The 21627-nt window shown below is 40.2% G+C and overlaps 1 protein-coding gene and 2 non-coding genes across 3 annotated transcripts; 2 read left to right on the forward strand and 1 right to left on the reverse strand.

The window, feature by feature from the left end:
- The first annotated feature begins 510 nt into the window (after positions 1 to 510).
- On the forward strand, positions 511 to 629 carry LOC140820764 (5S ribosomal RNA). The gene has a single exon (XR_012115574.1). It is a non-coding gene; the product is annotated as a 5S ribosomal RNA (ribosomal RNA).
- Positions 630 to 1276: 647 nt separating this feature from the next.
- Positions 1277 to 1395, forward strand: LOC140820765 (5S ribosomal RNA). The gene has a single exon (XR_012115575.1). It is a non-coding gene; the product is annotated as a 5S ribosomal RNA (ribosomal RNA).
- An 8920-nt stretch (positions 1396 to 10315) lies between these two features.
- On the reverse strand, positions 10316 to 10824 carry LOC140820759 (uncharacterized; the record flags this gene model as incomplete). Its single annotated transcript, XM_073181104.1, has 1 exon — positions 10316 to 10824. A coding segment is annotated over exon 1 (509 nt), but the record flags the coding sequence as incomplete, so codon positions are not given.
- Between the last annotated feature and the right edge of the window lie 10803 nt (positions 10825 to 21627).

Consider the following 21627-nt stretch of genomic DNA (forward strand, 5'->3'; position numbering starts at 1 on the left):
CTCCGCCATGAGCTGGCGAGATTTTAGCCGAATTCCTTCTCTAAGACCCTCTAATTTGCGATTTTCCGCTTTTGGTAAGTTTCCGTTTCCCGAGACATCGGCATAGGAAGGTCGAATTCGATTCTGGATAAATTTTCTCTTATCTCAGGCGTAAGAATATTTTAAACTTCGCTAATTTTTCTTCTTCTTCTTGTTTTTTTTTTTTTACTATTTTCTGGAAAATTGAACTATTATTGTTGTTGTGAGCCTCTTCTACACGGAATGGGCATGCAGATTAATCCAGAGACGGTTTGCTGGTTAAAAACAATTATTTCGAATATTTTAGTCATAATTTACGTAAATGGTCGCGAGACGAGGACTTCCCGGGAGGTCACCCATCCTAGTGCTGCGTTCGCACAAGCACGTATAACCCCGGGTTCTGATGCGGCGAGAGCAGAGCCGCGTTTTGTCTCTCGCCGCCCGGCCCACACGTACTCGAAGGATATAAGAATAAACAGCCCACTCAATGTTGGGTGCGATCATACCAGCACTAATGCACCGGATCCCATCAGAACTCCGAAGTTAAGCGTGCTTGGGCGAGAGCAGTACTAGGATGGGTGACCCCCTGGGAAGTCCTCGTGTTGCACCCCTTTTCGTGTTTTTCTTTTTACGATTCCTCGATCGGACCAGATAAGACATGTGAAATTATCGTAGCTCGGGCCCGCGTCGGATTTGGACAAAACTGTGTGCTAATTTGATTGTAAACGTGTCAACGAACGAGACTCTTGACTCCGCCATGAGCTGGCGAGATTTTAGCCGAATTCCTTCTCTAAGACCCTCCAATTTGCGATTTTCCGCTTTTGGTAAGTTTCCGTTTTCCGAGACATCGGCATAGGACGGTCGAAATTCGATTCTGGTTAAATTTTCTCTTATCTCAGCGTAAGAATAGTTTAAACTTCGCTAATTTTTCTTATTCTTCTTGTTTTTTTTTACTATTTTCTTGAAAATTGAACTATTATTGTTGTTGTGAGCCTCTTCTACACGATTGGGCATGAAGATTAATCCAGAGACGGTTTGCTTGTTAAAAAACAATTATTTCGAATGTATTAGTAATAATTTACGTAAATGGTCGCAAGACGAGGACTTCCCGGGGAGGTCACCCATCCAAGTGCTGCGTTCGCACAAGAACGTATAACCCCGGGGTTTTGATGCGGCGATAGCAGAGCCGCGTTTTGTCTCTCGACGCCCGGCCCGCACGTACTCGAGGGATATTAGAATAAATAGCCCACTCAATGTTGGGTGCGATCATACCAGCACTAATGCACCGGATCCCATCAGTACTCCGAAGTTAAGCGTGCTTGGGCGAGAGCAGTACTACGATGGGTGACCCCCTGGGAAGTCCTTGTGTTGCACTGATTTTAATAAAATAACAGCGGAATTTCAGAACTCAATTTTGCTAAAGATACAAGCACCATGCATGAGTCTATAAAGTAGAATGCAAACAAGGTAAGGATAATGGCGAATAATTTGTTAGATGAATTACATTTTTTTAGCCCACAAAGTTTTCCAAAAGTAACTCAAAAATTTAACATCACGACAAGTTACAATAGTCCTATGCATACCATGCAACCTAACGACTTCCTTGAAGAACAAATCCGCAATGTTTGATACATCATCGGTTTTATGACAAGCAATAAAATTTGCCATATTAAAGAATCTATCAACAACAACAAATATTGAATCCCTCCCCTTCTTAGTCCTAGGCAACCCCAAAACAAAGTCCATAGAAATATCAACCCAAGGTTCACTAGGAACAGGAAGTGGTGCTTGGAAATGAATATTCTTTTGAGTTCTGTATATTGTGCCAATGTCCAGGAACAAGGATCATACGCAAAAGTGGTTGGATATAATCAGAACTCAATTGTAACGCCCTTGACTGATTTTAATAAAATAACAGCGGAATTTCAGAACTCGATTTTGCTAAAGATACAAGCACCATGCACTTCATCTAACACATCATCTAGTCTAGGTATGGGATGCCTATACAAGCACCCTGCACTTTGGTGTGGCTGAAACTTTGAATTATTTGCATGAACATTTTTATTGGCCACATACGAAACGTGATGTTGAGTGTGTTTGTGAAAAGTGCATTATTTGTAGACAAGCTAAGTCTAGAACACAACCACATGGATTGTATACACCACTTCCTGTTCCTAGTGAACCTTGAGTTGATATTTCTATGGACTTTGTTCTGGGGTTGCCTAGGACTAAGAAGGGGAAAGATTCAATATTTGTTGTTGTTGATAGATTTTCTAAGATGGCACATTTTATTTCTTGTCATAAAACCGATGATGCATCAAACATGGCGGATTTGTTCTTCAAGGAAGTCGTTAGGTTGCCTGGTATGCCTAGGACTATTGACTCATGTATGCCTAGGACATGTAAGGGGTGAATCTCCGACTACAATGCATCGACTCTTATATATTTCGACAAAACAACCAACCTTGCCACCTAATGACCCCATGAGAGTCGGTAAATAAGTAAAAGTGTAATGCTATCATAGAGAGTGGAAAAATACTTTTAAAACCAAATACGGGTTATATGAGTGGATGGTCATGCCCTTTGGCTTAACTAACACTTCTAGCACCTTTATGAGGTTAATGAATTATGTCTTGCGTGCATACATAGGGAAATTTGTTGTGGTTTATTTTGATGATATTCTTGTGTATAGCAAAGATTTAGAAGAGCATGTTGAGCATTTGAGACTTGTACTGACAACACTTAGGGCTGAACATTTCCCCTACAATTTATACATGCAATCATATAACAGATATAAAAGCATGAAATAGATATCAATAACATGTATCAAAATCTGAAAGACATGAATCTCATAAGTAGCCTCGGGCCCTGTAGGCCTGGCTGCCATATCATTATTCCCCGCAAACTGTGCGAAGAACTGAGTCATCCCAGCGGGGATTTCACCGTTTACATGATGATTATTGCATAATCAGAACTCAATTGTAACGCCCTTGACTGATTTTAATAAAATAACAGCGGAATTTCAGAACTCAATTTTGTTAAAGATACAAGCACCATGCAATTTATCTAACATATCATCTAGTCTAGGTATGGTATGCCTATACTTTGATGGGGCACTTTGGTATGGCTAGAACTTTGAATTGTTTGCACGAACATTTTTATTGGCCACATATGAAACATGAAGTTGAGCGTGTTTGTGAAAAGTGCATTATTTGTAGATAAGCTAAGTCTAGAACACAACAACATGGATTGTTTACACCACTTCCTGTTCCTAGTGAACCTTGGGTTGATATTTCTATGGACTTTGTTTTGGGGTTGCCTAGGACTAAGAAGGGTAGGGATTCAATATTTGTTGCTGTTGATAGATTCTCTAAGATGGCACATTTTATTGCTTGTCATAAAACCGATGATGCATCAAACATTACGGATTTGTTCTTCAAGGAAGTCGTTAGGTTGCATGTGGGGACCCGGGCTCTAACTCAATTCTTTCTGAGATTAATTGGATCTTTGTTCGAAAATGTGGGTCATAAAAAAATTTCTTTTAACATAATTCAAATGTATATAAACATGCACAAGGTCTTTATTTATTTTATTTCTACAAACATAATATACATGTCTTGTCCAGTACATATTCAACAAACCAGTATTCAAATACAGTACATGACAAAAGTACAAACTACTAGTACATCTGCTATGCCCGTGATCACCACGCTATATCCATCTCTCACCTCTGTTGCGACCCAGATCCTGCCCTACCTGTTGTTATCCACACATACCGACACAACAACAGCCGGAAACTCCGGTGAGAACAAATCCCAATATAAAACATGTATACATGCATGTCATATAATTTCATAATCAATCATAATACATGTTTCAGTAATTATGTCACATTAATAAATACAGATAAAACAATCATGCACATAATCAATAACAATACGTCTCATAATTTAGGAAACGTAATTCATACTATTCAAACTCATATCTTGACTCAACTCGTATCTAACTCTAGGGATCCCGGTGTGAATAAGATGTAACAAGTCTCCCACATACTCTCCCATTCGGGGTGGCGTTACATCTTATTTCTAGACTTCGGTCCTGACTGTATCGAATATCTACAATCGGAGTGATTCTGATCCGAAGCGTCGACACCACCGAACGTCTAGTTATTTGGAGAATCTACCAAATGACTCACCTATCTTAAAAGGCTTGAATATGAATCTATAAACAAAGCATAAGCATTCAAAATATAACCAACAATCTAGTATGTGATTTTGTTGGGAAACTCAAATTGAATCTCATTTGAGTTGTGTCTTCCCAAAACAAAACATGAAATATACCTTTCGTTGTTAAACCTTTATCGATGTCTTGGTCTCGATGTCGAAGTGAGGCAAGATGAATCTGAAATGGCAATGTTCAATAGATATAAGATTAACATTCAACTCAACCAATAAATGTACGAATCAATATTCATTTTCGGTACATTTCGACGGCATAACGACGTGATCTTGTAATACCAAATCAACTCCAATATCAATACTTCATATCAATAACTCATAACCACTATCATATATACTTCAAACTCTGAAATTCTGCATAAGCTCATACATATATATGCTGGAAATTCATAACAATTGCATACGATAGTATTTCTTCGATCCGATTACGAATAAACGTTCACTATAATCATAAGAACAAATAATAACAATCAAACTCTGATTTCCCCAATCATCTCAACTCCAAACATGCTGAAAAGTGATAATACTTACATCCTTTGGTAGCTTGAAGCAAGAGAAGCACAAATATGGATTCGGATTCAAGATCGGGTGGTTGGATTTTGCACAATCACTTTTCTACTATGGCATGAAGCTTAAAAACATTCTTCCTTGGTAGCTCTCAGTGGTTTCATTTCTGAAGAAGTGCGGAATAGAGGTCAAGATACATTTTAAATGATGTCCAAGACATATGTCAACTTTGTATGCATGCTGGACTTCTCGCGCATATGCGCGTCCTCAAATCGCGCATATGTGCGAGACATACTGTCTCGGCAATGTTTATTTCAACACCTCGCGCATATGCTCGCTTCATATCGCTCATATGCGCGTATCTACTCGCGCATGTGCGCCAATGTTTCTGGAAATGTCGCGCATATGCGTGCCTTATCTCGCACATATGCGCGAGGGCTTCTGGACCCCTCGCGCATCTGCGTGTATTTCTTCGCGCATGTGCGCTGCCGCTTGTCCTTTACACCACTTTTGTATATTTTCTCGTCTCTTCCGGTCCGATACAATGCACTTATAATCATCTTAATTATCAACAAAACAAATCTGATTATGATAATCAAATTCTCGGGCCTTACATTTCTCCCCCTCTTAGATATGAGTTCGTCCTCGAACTCGCAGGCAATCAATCGCAGTATATATATACAAGATGAAATATAATCAAAACTGAATAAAATACTCACATCATCGGAATAGCTCGGGATATCTCTGCCTCATCTCTGACTCTGTTTCCAAAGTTGCTTCTTCAGTGCCATGACGACTCCACTGGACTTTCACTAGCGGAAAAGTCTTCGTTCTGAGTTGCTTTTCTTTTCGGTCCAGAATTTGCAATGGTTGCTCAAAATAACTCAAAGTCTGATTTAGTTCGGCTTCGTCAGGCTGGATGACATGAGAAATATCTAGTATATACTTCCGTAATATCGATATATGGAAGACATCATGTATCCCAGATAGAGAAGGAGGAAGATTAAGTCGGTATGCTCGATCACCAATCTTTTCAAGAATCTCGTAAAGACCGATGTATCTAGGCAAAAGCTTCCCACGTTTTCCAAATCGCACAACGCCTCTGAAAGGAGAAATCTTCAAAAATACTTTGTCTCCCTGTTCAAATACTAACGGTCTACATTTGATATTGGCATACTTGGCTTGTCTATCTTGTGATGTTTTCATCCGCTTCTGGATTATCTTCACCTTCTCTTTCATGTCACGAATCATATCAGGCCCAAGTTCTAGTACCTCTGAGATGTCATCCCAATACAGCGGAGATCTGCACTTCTTTCCGTATAAAGCTTCAAACGGTGCCATCTCGATGCTTGTCTGATAGCTGTTGTTATACGAGAATTCACAAAGTGGTAGTGAATGTTGCCAACTAGTACCAAAATCTAGTACTACATCTCTCAGCATATCCTCTAAAGTCTGGATAGTCCGCTCTGACTTCCCGTCTGTCTGGGGATGATAAGCAGTACTCACATTCAATGTCGTACCTAAAGCCTGTTGCAAACTGTGCCAGAAATGAGAAGTGAATCGTGGATCACGAATAGATACAATCGATTTCGGCACACCATGCAATCTGACTACCTCTCGGACATATATATCTGCCATCTGATCATGTCTATACGTCATTCTGTATGGAATAAAACAAGCTGATTTGGTTAATCTGTCAATAATGACCCAAATCGCATCACAGCCTCGGGATGATCGAGGTAACTTCGTCACGAAATCCATGGAAATGTGGTCCCATTTCCATTCAGGAATAGACAAACTCTGAAGTAGACCTCCAGGCTTCTTTCTCTCTGCCTTCACCTGTTGACAATTTAAGCACTTAGACACAAATTCGACAATATCTGACTTCATCTGTTTCCACCAGAACTGTGTCTTTAAGTCATTGTACATCTTCCTGCCACCAGGATGGATACTAAACCGACTACATTGCGCTTCTGACAATATCTGCTGTTTCAAATCTCAAATATCTGGCACTGCAAGACGGTTATTTACATACAAAACATAATCATGTACTTGATACTCAGACTGATGTCCTGATCTGACCATATCAATCGATTTCTGTACATTCTGATCAGTTCTTTGAGCTTCCTTAATCCTCATAATCAAATCTGACTCAACTTGAATTGTAGCAAGTCTCAATGGTCTACTATCTGTGGCAAATGATAAACCAGACAAACATCAATCTTCAACTAAATTTGAAACACCTATCGTCGATAAGGATAAGGCTCATACCTTTCGACTCAAGGCATCCGCTGCTGCATTTGACCTCCCTGGATAGTATTTGATCTCGCAATCAAAATCCTTCAATAAGTCAAGCCATCTACGCTGTCTCATGTTCAACTCTGACTTAGAAAATAAATACTTCAGGCTTTTGTGATCAGAGTAGATTTAAAATTTCTTGCCATAGAGGTAGTGACGCCAGATCTTCAATGCAAATACGATAGCCGCCAATTCAAGATCATGAATTGGGTAGCGAACCTCGTGTGGCTTCAACTGTCTCTAGGCATATGCGATCACGTGTCCTCGCTGCATAAGAACACATCCTAATCCCCTGTGAGATGCATCACAATATACAACGAAATCACCCGTACCTGAAGGTATCGTTAATACTGGAGCACTGGTCAGTCGTTTATTCTCCATAAAACTAGACTCACAAGCTTCAGACCACACAAATGGAGTGTTCTTTTGTGTTAACTGAGTGATCGTCTTTGCTATACTGGAGAAATATCGGACAAATCGTTGGTAATAGCCTGCTAGACCCATGAAACTGCGTATCTCTTGCACAGAAGTCGACCTCGGCAAACTAATTACAGCTTCAACTTTACTCGGATCCACAGAAATACCATCTCCAGATATGATATGCCCAAAAAACATAACCTGTCTCAGCCAAAACTCGCACTTTGACAATTTAGCATATAATCTCTCATTTCTCAATGTCTGTAATACAATTCTTAAGTGCTCGGCATGATCAGTCTCATTTCTCGAGTAAACTAGAATATCATCAATGAAAACAATAACAAACTCGTCTAGATATCTCTGAAAGACACAGTTCATCAATCCCATAAACACCGCTGGTGCATTCGTTAAACCAAAAGGCATGACAATAAACTAGTATTGTCCATACCTGATTCGGAATGCTGTCTTCGGTATATCAATATCTCGTACTCGCAGCTGGTGATATCCGGATCTCAAATCAATCTTTGAATTGACAGAGGATCCCTGCAACTGATCAAATAAATCATCGATGCGAGGCAATGGATATTTGTTCTTCACCGTCGCCTTGTTCAGTTGCCGATAGTCAATGCACAATATCATCGAACCGTCTTTCTTCCGTACAAATAGCACTGGTGCACCCCAAGGAGATACACTCGGTCTGATGTAACCCTTGGCCAACAGATCTTCAAGCTGGGTTTTCTGTTCTTTCAATTCAATAGGCGGCATTCTATACGGAGCTCGAGATATGGGAGCTGTACCTTGTATAAGATCGATGCTGAAATCTACCTCTCGGACTGGAGGTAACCCTGGAATCTCGTCTGGGAATACATCGGCAAACTCATGTACTACTGGCAGATCTGCCACTGCGTATCTCTTGCACAGAAGTCGACCTCGGCAAACTAATTACAGCTTCAACTTTACTCGGATCCACAGAAATACCATCTCCAGATATGATATGCCCAAAAAACATAACCTGTCTCAGCCAAAACTCGCACTTTGACAATTTAGCATATAATCTCTCATTTCTCAATGTCTGTAATACAATTCTTAAGTGCTCGGCATGATCAGTCTCATTTCTCGAGTAAACTAGAATATCATCAATGAAAACAATAACAAACTCGTCTAGATATCTCTGAAAGACACAGTTCATCAATCCCATAAACACCGCTGGTGCATTCGTTAAACCAAAAGGCATGACAATAAACTAGTATTGTCCATACCTGATTCGGAATGCTGTCTTCGGTATATCAATATCTCGTACTCGCAGCTGGTGATATCCGGATCTCAAATCAATCTTTGAATTGACAGAGGATCCCTGCAACTGATCAAATAAATCATAGATGCGAGGCAATGGATATTTTTTCTTCACCGTCGCCTTGTTCAGTTGCCGATAGTCAATGCACAATATCATCGAACCGTCTTTCTTCCGTACAAATAGCACTGGTGCACCCCAAGGAGATACACTCGGTCTGATGTAACCCTTGGCCAACAGATCTTCAAGCTGGGTTTTCTGTTCTTTCAATTCAATAGGCGCCATTCTATACGGAGCTCGAGATATGGGAGCTGTACCTTGTATAAGATCGATGCTGAAATCTACCTCTCGAACTGGAGGTAACCCTGGAATCTCGTCTGGGAATACATCGGCAAACTCATGTACTACTGGCAGATCTGCCAATGCTGGGCTCGATTTCAGTAGATCTACTGAATATATAAGGAACCCCTATGCTCTTTTTTGTAACAATCTGGTCATAGTTAAAGCAGACACTAAGGGAATCCGAGATCTAGAACCCTTCCCGTAGAATTTCCAGTCGTCAGTCATCTCTGGTCTGAACCTGACAATCTTCTGGAAACAGTCTACAGTGGCTCGGTACTTGGTTAACATATCAATCCCAACAATACAATCAAAATCAACTATCCCAAGTACAATACAATCTAAATCAATTTCATGCCCCTCAAACTGTAGTATACAATGTCTAACTGAAGTCACAGATATAAGACCACTTCCCAACGGAGAAGAAATAGACACTACAACAATTAAGGACTCGACAGGCAAAGCATGCAACAATGCAAAGCGCTCAGAAATGAATGTATGAGATGCACCTGTGTCTATCAAAACATAGGCAGGATAACCGCAAAGAAAACAGTTACCTGCGATCACATCGTCTGGTGCATCTTGGGCTTTCTCCTCTGTCAATACAAACACCTAAGCCTGTTGTCTGGGGGGCTGGCTCACTGTTTGCCTACCTATGGCTCGAGGCTGAGTCGGTATAGAGGTTGGCTGGAAGGAATGGACAGACGAAGCTTGCCTCTCAGGCTGAGCTACTAATGCAGAAGACCCTGCACCCTGAGATTTCTGTGAACTCCTCTGTGGATAGACTTTGGCGAAGTGTCCCTGTTGCCTACATATGTTACATCTGCCCATCACACCCTGACACTGCTCGGTGGCATGTCTACCTCCACACGAACTGCAGTACACACCTGTATACTCTGTACCCTGGCCAGGACCTCTCTGTCGTGACCCGCTGGAGCTCGACGAACTGCTCCCTGATCTCTTGAACTGTTTCCCCTTTGATTTCAGCTGATCTTTTCTCCCGCTACTGCTACCACCACTCTCAAATCGGGGAGAGGGTTGAAATGAAAGTAGTGGCGGTCTAGGAGTCGGTGCAACATAAGGAATGCTTCATTGCCTAAGTAATCCAGCTTCCGCTCCCTTGGCACGATTCAACGTATCAGTAAAGTTGTTGGGCCTACCGGTATTTACCAAGGTAAAGATTTCTGGATTCAAGCCATTTATAAACTGATCCGCAACGGCCTCTTCCTTTTCAGCAACATGAGGAGCGAATCTGAGCAATGATGAAAACTTGGCAACATACTCTTCGATGTTCAGTGGTCTGTGCCTCAGATTGGCGAACTCGGCACCCTTGTCCTTTCGGTATGACACCGGAAAGAATCGCTGATAGAACTCAGTCTTGAACACCTTCCAAGTAATTTGTGTGCCACGGTGCTCCAATGCTCTCTTCATAGTAATCCACCAATTCTTTGCTACATCTTGCAATTGGTGCACAAATAGTTTCACTCGTCGATCATCAGTGTACTCAAGGGATTCAAATAGCATCTCGATATCCTCTAGCCAACTTTCACACTCGACTGCATTTTCTGTGCCTTTCAATGTCGGGGGCCGGAAATACTGAAACCGTTTAAGAAAAGTCTCCATCGGTGTAGCATTCACGTCCATCGGATCACTGGATGTACTGCCCTGTTCTGGTGCCCGACCTGCTGCTGGTTGCGGTACTCGTCGAGGCGGCATATCTGAATATCAAACAGATTAATACACAATCTATACAATCTGTCTCAGTCCTCCTCTGTTCATATACCTCTGATCCAGAATCGGTTCTGATTCAGTCTTTGCGAATACATGCTGTAAATCGGTTCTGATAACAATACAACATGTAATAGGGAAATCAATAAATCATGCTGGCACATCATAAAGCAAGGAATATGACTCGATCTACCCTGCTCATTCTATTCTATCTCAGTCTACAGAACCTACTGCTCTGATACCACTTGTTGTGGGAACCCGGGCTCTAACTCAATTCTTTCTGGGATTAATTGGAAAATGTGGGTCATAAAAAATATTTCTTTTAACATTAATTCAAATGTATATAAACATGCACAAGGTCTTTATTTATTTTATTTCTACAAACATAATATACATGTCTTGTCCAGTACATATTCAACAAACCAGTATTCAAATACAGTACATGACAAAAGTACAAACTACTAGTACATCTGCTATGCACGTGATCACCATGCTATATCCATCTCTCACCTCTATTGCGACCCAGATCCTGCCCTACCTGTTGTTATGCACACATACAGACACAACAACAGCCGAAAACTCCGGTGAGAACAAATCCCAATATAAAACATGTATACATGCATGTCATATTATTTCATAAATCATATTACATGTTTCAGTAATTATGTCACATTAGTAAATACAGATAAAACAATCATGCACATAATCAATAACAATACGTCTCATAATCAATGAAACGTAATTCATACTATTCAAACTCATATCTTGACTCAACTCGTATCTAACTCTAGGGATCCCGGTGTGAATAAGATGTAACAAGTCTCCCACCCACTCTCCCATTCGGGGTGGCGTTACATCTTATTCCTAGACTTCGGTCCTGACTGTATCGAATATCTACAATCAGAGTGATTCTGATCCGAAGCGTTGACACCACCGAACGTGTAGTTATTTGGAGAATCTACCAAATGACTCACCTATCTTAAAAGGCTTGAATATGAATCTATAAACAAAGCATAAGCATTCAAAATATAACCAACAATCTAATATGTGATTTTGTTGGGAAACTCAAATTGAATCTCATTTGAGTTGTGTCTTCCCAAAACAAAACATGAAATATACCTTTCGTTGTTAAACCTTTATCGATGTCGTGGTCTCGATGTCGAAGTGAGGCACGATGAATCTGAAATTTCAATGTTCAATAGATACAAGATTAACATTCAACTCAACCAATACATGTACGAATCAATATTCATTTTCGGTACATTTCGACGGCATAACGACGTGATCTTGTAATACCAAATCAACTCCAATATCAATACTTCATATCAATAACTCATAACCACTATCATATACACTTCAAACTCTGAAATTCTGCATAAGCTCATACATATATATGCTGGAAATTCATAACAATTGCATACGATAGTATTTCTTCGATCCGATTACGAATAAACGTTCACTATAATCATAAGAACAAATAATAACAATCAAACTCTGATTATATCCAGTATTGATTTGCTCAGAATCATGATAGATTCTCCAAAATTGGGAAGAATGTTTGTCATTTGTCGAGTTTGCGTATAATCGTAGCGTGCATTCTACTACAAATTATTCGCCATTTGAGATTGTTTATCGTTTTAACCCTTTAACTCCTTTGGATTTGATGTCTTTGCCTGTAAATGAAAGGTTGAATATGGATGGTAAGAAGTCCCATACCTAGACTAGATGATATGTTAGATGAATTGCATGGTGCTTGTATCTTTAGCAAAATTGAGTTCTGAAATTCCGCTGTTATTTTATTAAAATCAGTCAAGGGCGTTACAATTGAGTTCTGATTATATCCAGTATTGATTTGAGTGGCATATTGATATGACTAGTATTTGGCGGATATGCCAAGACACTGGATGTTTGGTTTATATCAATGTTGCGTAGGAGCGGATCGGCTTCTATTGCGGAGATTCGGTATAATGTGCCAATGTCCAGGAACCGGGATCCCTAGATTAGAGCTGAGTCGAGTCTGAGATGATGGGTCACTTGTTGATTTACAATTTTATATCGATTCATGTCTTTCAGATTTTGATATGTTATTGATATCTATTTCATGCTTTTATTTCTGTTATATTATTGCATGTATAAATTGTACGGGACATTTGAAATATGTATGAATGGTCCACATGACAAATATTATTTGCATAATGGGTTTTTATTTAGAGAAAATAGATTGTGCATTCCTAAGTCATCAATTCGTGAGTTACTTGTGAGGGAGGCACATGGTGGTGGTTTGATGGGGCACTTTGGTGTGGCTAAAACTTTGAATTGTTTGCATGAACATTTTTATTGGCCACATATGAAACGTGATGTTGAGCGTGTTGGTGAAAAGTGCATTATTTGTATACAAGATAAGTCTAGAACACAACCACATGGATTCTATACACCACTTACTGTTCCTAGTGAACCTTGGGTTGATATTTCTGTGGACTTTGTTTTGGGGTTGCCTAGGACTAAGAAGAGGAGGGATTCAATATTTGTTGTTGTTGATAGATTCTCTAAGATGACACATTTTATTGCTTGTCATAAAACCCATGATGCATCAAACATTGCGGATTTGTTCTTAAAGGAAGTCGTTAGGTTGCATGGTATGCCTAGGACTATTTTATCTGATCGTGATGTTAAATTTTTGAGTTACTTTTGGAAAACTTTGTGGGCTAAAAAAATGTAATTCATCTAACAAATTATTCGCCATTTTCCTTACCTTGTTTGCATTCTACTTTAGAGACTCATGCATGGTGCTTGTATCTTTAGCAAAATTGAGTTCTGAAATTCCGCTGTGATTTTATTAAAATTAGTCAAGGGCGTTACAATTGAGTTCTGATTATATCCAGGATTGATTTGTTCATAATCATGATAGATTCTCCAAAATTGGGAAGAATGTTTGTCATTTGTCGAGTTGGCGTATAATCGTAGCGTGCATTCTACTACAAATTATTCGCCATTTGATATTGTTTATTGTTTTAACCATTTAACTCCTTTGGATTTGATGTCTTTGCCTGTAAGTGAAAGGTTGAATATGGATGGCAAAAAGTCCCATACCTAGACAAGATGATATGTTAGATGAATTGCATGGTGCTTGTATCTTTAGCAAAATTGAGTTCTGAAATTCCGCTGTTATTTTATTAAAATCGGTCAAGGGCGTTACAATTGAGTTCTGATTATATCCAGTATTGATTTGAGTGCCATATTGATATGACTAGTATTTGGCGGATATGCCAAGACACTAGATGTTTGGTTTATATCAATGTTGCGTAGGAACGGATCAGCTTCTATTGCGGAGATTCGGTATATTGTGCCAATGTCCAGGAACAGGGATCCCTAGATCAGAGCTGAGTCGAGTCTGAGATGATGAGCCACTAGTTGATTTACAATTTTATATCGATTCATGTCTTTCAGATTTTGATACATGTTATTGATATCTATTTTATGCTTTTATATTTGTTATATGATTCCATGTATAAATTGTAGGGGACTTTTGAAACATGTATGCATGGTCCACATGACAAATTTTATTTGCATAATGGGTTTTTATTTAGAGAAGATAGATTGTGCATTCCTAAGTCATCAATTCGGGAGTTACTTGTGAGGGAGGCACATGGTGGTGGTTTGATGGGGCACTTTGGTGTGGCTAAAACTTTGAATTGTTTGCATGAACATTTTTATTGGCCACATATGAAACATGATGTTGAGCGTGTTTGTGAAAATTGCATTATTTGTAGACAAGCTAAGTTTAGAACACAACCACATGGATTGTATACACCACTTCATGTTCCTAGTGAACCTTGGGTTGATATTTCTATGGGATGCCTATACTTTGATGGGGCACTTTGTTGTGGCTAAAACTTTGAATTGTTTGCATGAAAATTTTTATTGGCCACATATGAAACGTGATGTTGGGCGTGTTTGTGAAAAGTGCATTATTTGTAGACAAGATAAGTCTAGAACACAACCACATGGATTGTATACACCACTTCCTGTTCCTAGTGAAACTTGGGTTGATATTTCTATGGACTTTGTTTTGGGGTTGCCTAGGACTAAGAAGGGGAGGGATTCAATATTTGTTGTTGTTGATAGATTCTTTAAGATGTCACATTTTATTAGATTGTATTTAATTATGTAGGGAAATGTACCTATGAATGCCACCCACTTGGCATGCCGCTTGTTCAGTTTCTGTTGTCCCCTAAGGTATTTTAGAGACTCATGATCGGTATGGATTACAAAATCCTTAGACCTCAAGTAGTGTTGCCACATCTCCAAAGTCCTCACAAGTGCGTACAACTCTAAGATGGCACAACTAGTGACTCATCGAGAAGAAGATACAAGCACCATGCAATTCATCTAACATATCATCTTGTCTAGGTATGGGATGCCTATACTTAATGGTTAACGCCCTTGAATGGTTCTTTTTTTTCAATTGGTCCTCCAACACTTGCTTTGGGGACAAAGAAAGTAAAACAATGGGTTCTTTCTTGAGTACAAAAGAATATTTATTTCTAAACCCATCATGTGTCACTTGCCTATCATATTACCATGGTCTCCCTAACAAAATATGACAAGCATGCATTGGCACCACATTGTAGTCGGGGATTCACTGCTTACATGATGATTATTGCATAATCAGAACTCAATTGTAACGCAAGATTTTAATAAAATAACAGCGGAATTTCAGAACTCAATTTTGTTAAAGATACAACCACCATACAATTCATCTAACATATCATCTATTCTAGGTATAGGATGCCTATACTTAATGGTTAACGCCCTTGAATGGTTTTTGCAGACACTATCTTTAGCAAAATTGATGCACACACATGAGCCACTTGTGTTGATTGTTTATAAGGAGATCCTCCTTAACACAAGTGATATAGCCGGGTCCCTTCCGAGCATTGTTATTTCAATTTTGCATGAATTTGAAGATGTATTTCTGGAGGAGCTACCTCAAGGACTACCACCATTGAGGGGGATCGAGCACTAAATTGATTTGGTACCCAGGAGTGCATTGCCAAATCGCCCAGCTTATATGAGTACCGTGTTTCAATCGGTATATTGTGGCCAATAAAAATTTTCATGCAAACAATTCAAAGTTTTAGCCACACCAAAGTGCCCCATCAAAGTATAGGCATCCCATAGAAATATCAACCCAAGGTTCACTAGGAACAGGAAGTGGTGTATACAATTTATGTGGTTGTGTTCTAGACTTAGCTTGTCTACAAATAATACACTTTTCACCAACATGCTCAACATCACGTTTCATATGTGGCCAATAAAAATGTTCATGCAAACAATTCAAAGTTTTAGCCACACCAAAGTGCCCCATACCTAGACTGGACACCATGCATGAGTCTCTAAAGTAGAATGCAATCAAGGTAAGGATAATGGCGAATAATTATTTAGATGATTACATTTTTTAGCCAACAAAAATTTCTAAAAGTAACTCAAAAATTTAACATCACGATCAGATACAATAATCCTAGGCATACCATGCAACCTAACGTCTTCCTGGAAGAACAAATCCGCAATGTTTGATGCATCATCGGTTTTATGACAAGCAATAAAATGTGTCATCTTAGAGAATCTATCAACAACAAAAAATATTGAATCCCTCCCCTTCTTAGTTCTAAGCAACCCCAAAACAAAGTCCATAGAAATATCAACCTAAGGTTCACTAGGAACAGGAAGTGGTGCTTGGAAATAAATATTCTTTTGAGTTCTATATATTGTGCCAATGTCCAGGAACCGGTATCATATGCAAAAGGTTAAAGGGTTAAAACCATAAACAATCTCAAATGGTGAATAATTTGTAGTAGAATGCACGCTACGATTATACGCAAACTCGAAAAATGACAAACATTCTTCCCAATTTTTCAAGTTCTTTTTAAGTATAGCACGCAAAAGTGTTCCTAGAGTCCTATTAACAACTTCAGTTTGTCCATCCTTTGAGGATGACATGTAGTAGAAAACAACAGTTTTTTGCCAAGTTTAGCCCACGAAGTTTTCCAAAAGTAACTCAAAAATTTAACATCACGATCAGATACAATAGTCCTAGGCATACAATGCAACCTAACGACTTCCTTGAAGAACAAATCCGCAATGTTTGATGCATCATCGGTTTTATGACAAGCAATAAAATGTGCCATCTTAGAGAATCTATTAACAACAACAAATATTGAATCCCTACCCTTCTTAGTCCTAGGCAACCCCAAAACAAAGTCCATAGAAATATCAACCCAAGGTTCACTAGGAACAGGAAGTGGTGTATACAATCCATGTGGTTGTGTTCTAGACTTAGCTTGTCTACAAATAATGCACTTTTCACAAAAACGCTCAACATCATGTTCCATATGTGGCCAATAAAAATGTTCATGCAAACAATTCAAAGTTTTAGCCACACCAAAGAGCCCCATACCTAGACTAGACACCATGCATGAGTCTCTAAAGTAGAATGCAAACAAGGTAAGGATAATGGCGAATAATTTGTTAGATGAATTACATTTTTTAGCCCACAAAGTTTTCCAAAAGTAACTCAAAAATTTAACATCACGATTAGATACAATAGTCCTAGGCATACCATGCAACCTAACGACTTCCTTGAAGAACAAATCCTCAATGTTTGATGAATCATCAGTTTTATGACAAGCAATAAAATGTGTCATCTTAAAGAATATATCAACAACAACAAATATTGAATCCCTCCCCTTCTTAGTCCTAGGCAACCCCAAAACAAAGTCTATAGAAATATCAACCCAAGGTTCACAAGGAACAGTAAGTGGTGTATACAATCCATGTGGTTGTTTTCTAGACTTAGTATAATAGCCAGCCTGGTGAACGGTACGGTCTAAGATTTCATATGACTATTGACTATTTGGTCGAGTTTAGTATGGTTTGGATGTTAAGGATCTTGATTTATGGTTTATAGTGTTGATGTTTTTAGTTGTTGTGTGGCGATTATTGTAGCGTCATTACGATTTAATTTATGGTAATTTGTATGTTGAGTTGATTGGTATGAGACTAATTGTAGTGGTTAGATATGTTATAGATGTGCAACTTCCTTGTTGAGTGTGTGGCCGAATTATGAAGAAAAGTGACGTTGCGATTCGATTTTTGTTGCATAGAGTTTGTTGTTTGCTCCAGGTGACAGTGCACCCGCGCTCAAGAGAAGACCGCACCTGCGGTCTTTAATTCAGATTTTTTATGAGATTGCCGAAGACACACCGCGGTTTCGAAGATTGATCTGCGATCTGGCTATTATCAGTTGAAGGTTAGGGAGTCTGATATCCCTAAAACGGCGTTCCGGACCAGGTATGGTCATTATGAATTCCTTGTGATGTCTTTTGGTCTGACTAATGCTCCTCCAGTCTTCATGGATCTGATGAACCGAGTGTTCCAGCCGTATTTGGATAGCTTTGTCATTGTTTTCATCAATGACATATTGATTTATTCCAAGACCATAGAGCTTCATTCAGAGCGCCACAGAGTTGTTCTTCAGTTGTTGAGAGAGAAGAGGTTGTATGCTAAATTGAAGAAATGTGATTTCTGGTTGGAGCAGATTTCTTTCTTAGGCCATGTTTTCTCGAAGGATGGTATAGTTGTTGATCCAGTGAAAAATCGAGGCGATTCAGAAGTGGCCTATTCCTATTACTATATCAGAGGTACGCAGTTTTCTTGGTTTGGCGGGTAATTATCGTCGTTTTATTTCACATTTTTCTTAGATTGCCCTGCCATTAACCAATATGACTAGGAAGACTGTGAAGTTTGAGTGGTCCAATGATTGCCAAAGTTTATTTCAAGAGTTGAAGGATAAGTTGACGACAGCTCCGGTACTTGCATTGCCCAGTGGTTCAAAGGACTTTGTTGTTGTAGTAGCCCGAATTCCAAATTGGGTAATTAACGGAGTAATGGTGATTAAGAAGGTTTAATGTGTAATTTTGACCGAGTCATGATCGGACGGACCGAAGATGGTTCGGAAGCACCGAAGAGTTCGGAAGGTCCGAAGTGGGTTCAGTGGATCCGATCATGAGGTGTCAAGAGCAGCTGGACACGTGCATGTTCGGACGGTCCGAAGTGTATGATCGGAGGATCCGATCATGAGCTGTCAAGAGCCAATGGACACGTAGCGTTCGGACGTTCCGAAGTGTTGTTCGGAGGATCCGAACATGGCCTATAAATAGTGCTCGGATTTCTCATTTTTGACTTGCCAATTTCTTGAGTTTTCTCTCATTTTGGAGAGTTTGGAAGGTTCCAGGGTTAAGTTGTTGGTCGAGCGATAGCCAAGAGCTGCCAGGAGTAGTAGCGTAGCGGCGCCTGAGTTTCGAGGCAATCGACATCAAAGGGCTGTCGACGGACGAAGGTAAACCCTAAACCTTTGGTAGTACTAGGGAGTACTGGTTTTGCTAGTCGAGCATGGTAGTATTGATTGAGTATGCTTTTGATGCGTAGGCTTGTGCTAGACCTGATTAGCGGTGTTGCGTAAGGATAGGCTTGCTGTGATAGAGGTACGAAAGTACTATCCGAGATATCCTGGTTGAGTATACATTCTTATATGTGTTGCATGATTATGTGGTGCATTGTTATATGTCATATGACGCATGCTATTATGTCACGTTTATTACTGCACGTTGCATTTCATGTTGAGCCGTACCTCCTTCGAGATAGCCTTTACTGTTGAGCTGTATCTCTTTCGAGATAAGCTATATCTTGGGGCCGCTCAGCCCTGTCTTGTGGACGCATGGACACCGAGAGTACACAGTGGCCGACGGGTCGGGAGGGCTTCGGTGGTCCGGGACATTTTAGGTCCACGTCTGTCTTGTAGTGGATGCAGTGACCCAGAGGTGTACCGCGCGGCACTATCCACTTGGCGCCTCTAGACTGAGCATTGTTGAGATCCTTTTGTGACTCCTGTTTCTTGACTACCCCGGTATCATGATCATAGCATGTGCATTTCATATAGGTCTGTATACTCATACTTTTGTACTGGGCGTTCTTATCGCTCACGTCCTCGGTTTTGTTTATTCTTGGACACCCCATTCCCACGGGGCAGGCCTCAGGTTGGACAGCTCAGGAGGAGCAGGAGGAGGACAGTGAGTATCTGGTTGGTTTAGTTTTCAGTACTATTCTATTTCGATATGGTTGTATTGGGTATTTTAATTGGAGTTATTCTAGACTTCGATTGAGTTGTATAACCATTATTTTGTTGACTTTTCCTGCTGTTATCTCTGATTATTGTTAATTAGGTTAATTGCATGCTTAGTTCTTGATTAGTAGGTGATTCTGGAACGGGTCACTACATTTATGGTATCAGAGCATGCGTACGATTTTGGGATATAGATTTCTGTTTTGGGATTTCCGTTGACCAATTTACTAGTTTCCCCATTCTATTGTTGTAGCAATGGCTGACCACTTTGGTGATGAGAGTAGTCAGGGGAGTGTAGGTCGTTGGGGTGACCAGGACGATCGTAGACGTCATTCTTTCCGTTTCTACTCCGATGGGTCATTCGGTGTTAGCGAAGCGTCTAGTGATGGGTTGTCCTTTAGATTTTGAGGGTAACGATGTTGTTATTTCGTTTTGTTCATCCTCTAAGCTTGATTTCGAGGACGAAATCGTTTTAAGGGGGGGAGAATGTAGTAGCCCGAATTCCAAATTGGGTAATTAACGGAGTAATGGTGATTAAGAAGGTTTAATGTGTAATTTTGACCGAGTCATGATCGGACGGACCGAAGATGGTTCGGAAGCACCGAAGAGTTCGGAAGGTCCGAAGTGGGTTCAGTGGATCCGATCATGAGGTGTCAAAAGCAGCTGGACACGTGCATGTTCGGACGGTCCGAAGTGTATGATCGGAGGATCCGATCATGAGCTGTCAAGAGCCAATGGACACGTAGCGTTCGGACGTTCCGAAGTGTTGTTCGGAGGATCCGAACATGGCCTATAAATAGTGCTCGGATTTCTCATTTTTGACTTGCCAATTTCTTGAGTTTTCTCTCATTTTGGAGAGTTTGGAAGGTTCCAGGGTTAAGTTGTTGGTCGAGCGATAGCCAAGAGCTGCCAGGAGTAGTAGCGTAGCGGCGCCTGAGTTTCGAGGCAATCGACATCAAAGGGCTGTCGACGGACGAAGGTAAACCCTAAACCTTTGGTAGTACTAGGGAGTACTGGTTTTGCTAGTCGAGCATGGTAGTATTGATTGAGTATGCTTTTGATGCGTAGGCTTGTGCTAGACCTGATTAGCGGTGTTGCGTAAGGATAGGCTTGCTGTGATAGAGGTACGAAAGTACTATCCGAGATATCCTGGTTGAGTATACATTCTTATATGTGTTGCATGATTATGTGGTGCATTGTTATATGTCATATGACGCATGCTATTATGTCACGTTTATTACTGCACGTTGCATTTCATGTTGAGCCGTACCTCCTTCGAGATAGCCTTTACTGTTGAGCTGTATCTCTTTCGAGATAAGCTATATCTTGGGGCCGCTCAGCCCTGTCTTGTGGACGCATGGACACCGAGAGTACACAGTGGCCGACGGGTCGGGAGGGCTTCGGTGGTCCGGGACATTTTAGGTCCACGTCTGTCTTGTAGTGGATGCAGTGACCCAGAGGTGTACCGCGCGGCACTATCCACTTGGCGCCTCTAGACTGAGCATTGTTGAGATCCTTTTGTGACTCCTGTTTCTTGACTACCCCGGTATCATGATCATAGCATGTGCATTTCATATAGGTCTGTATACTCATACTTTTGTACTGGGCGT

The sequence above is a fragment of the Primulina eburnea genome, unplaced genomic scaffold (assembly GCF_022965805.1).
Source record: "Primulina eburnea isolate SZY01 unplaced genomic scaffold, ASM2296580v1 ctg1426_ERROPOS348043, whole genome shotgun sequence".
Lineage (NCBI taxonomy): Eukaryota > Viridiplantae > Streptophyta > Magnoliopsida > Lamiales > Gesneriaceae > Primulina > Primulina eburnea.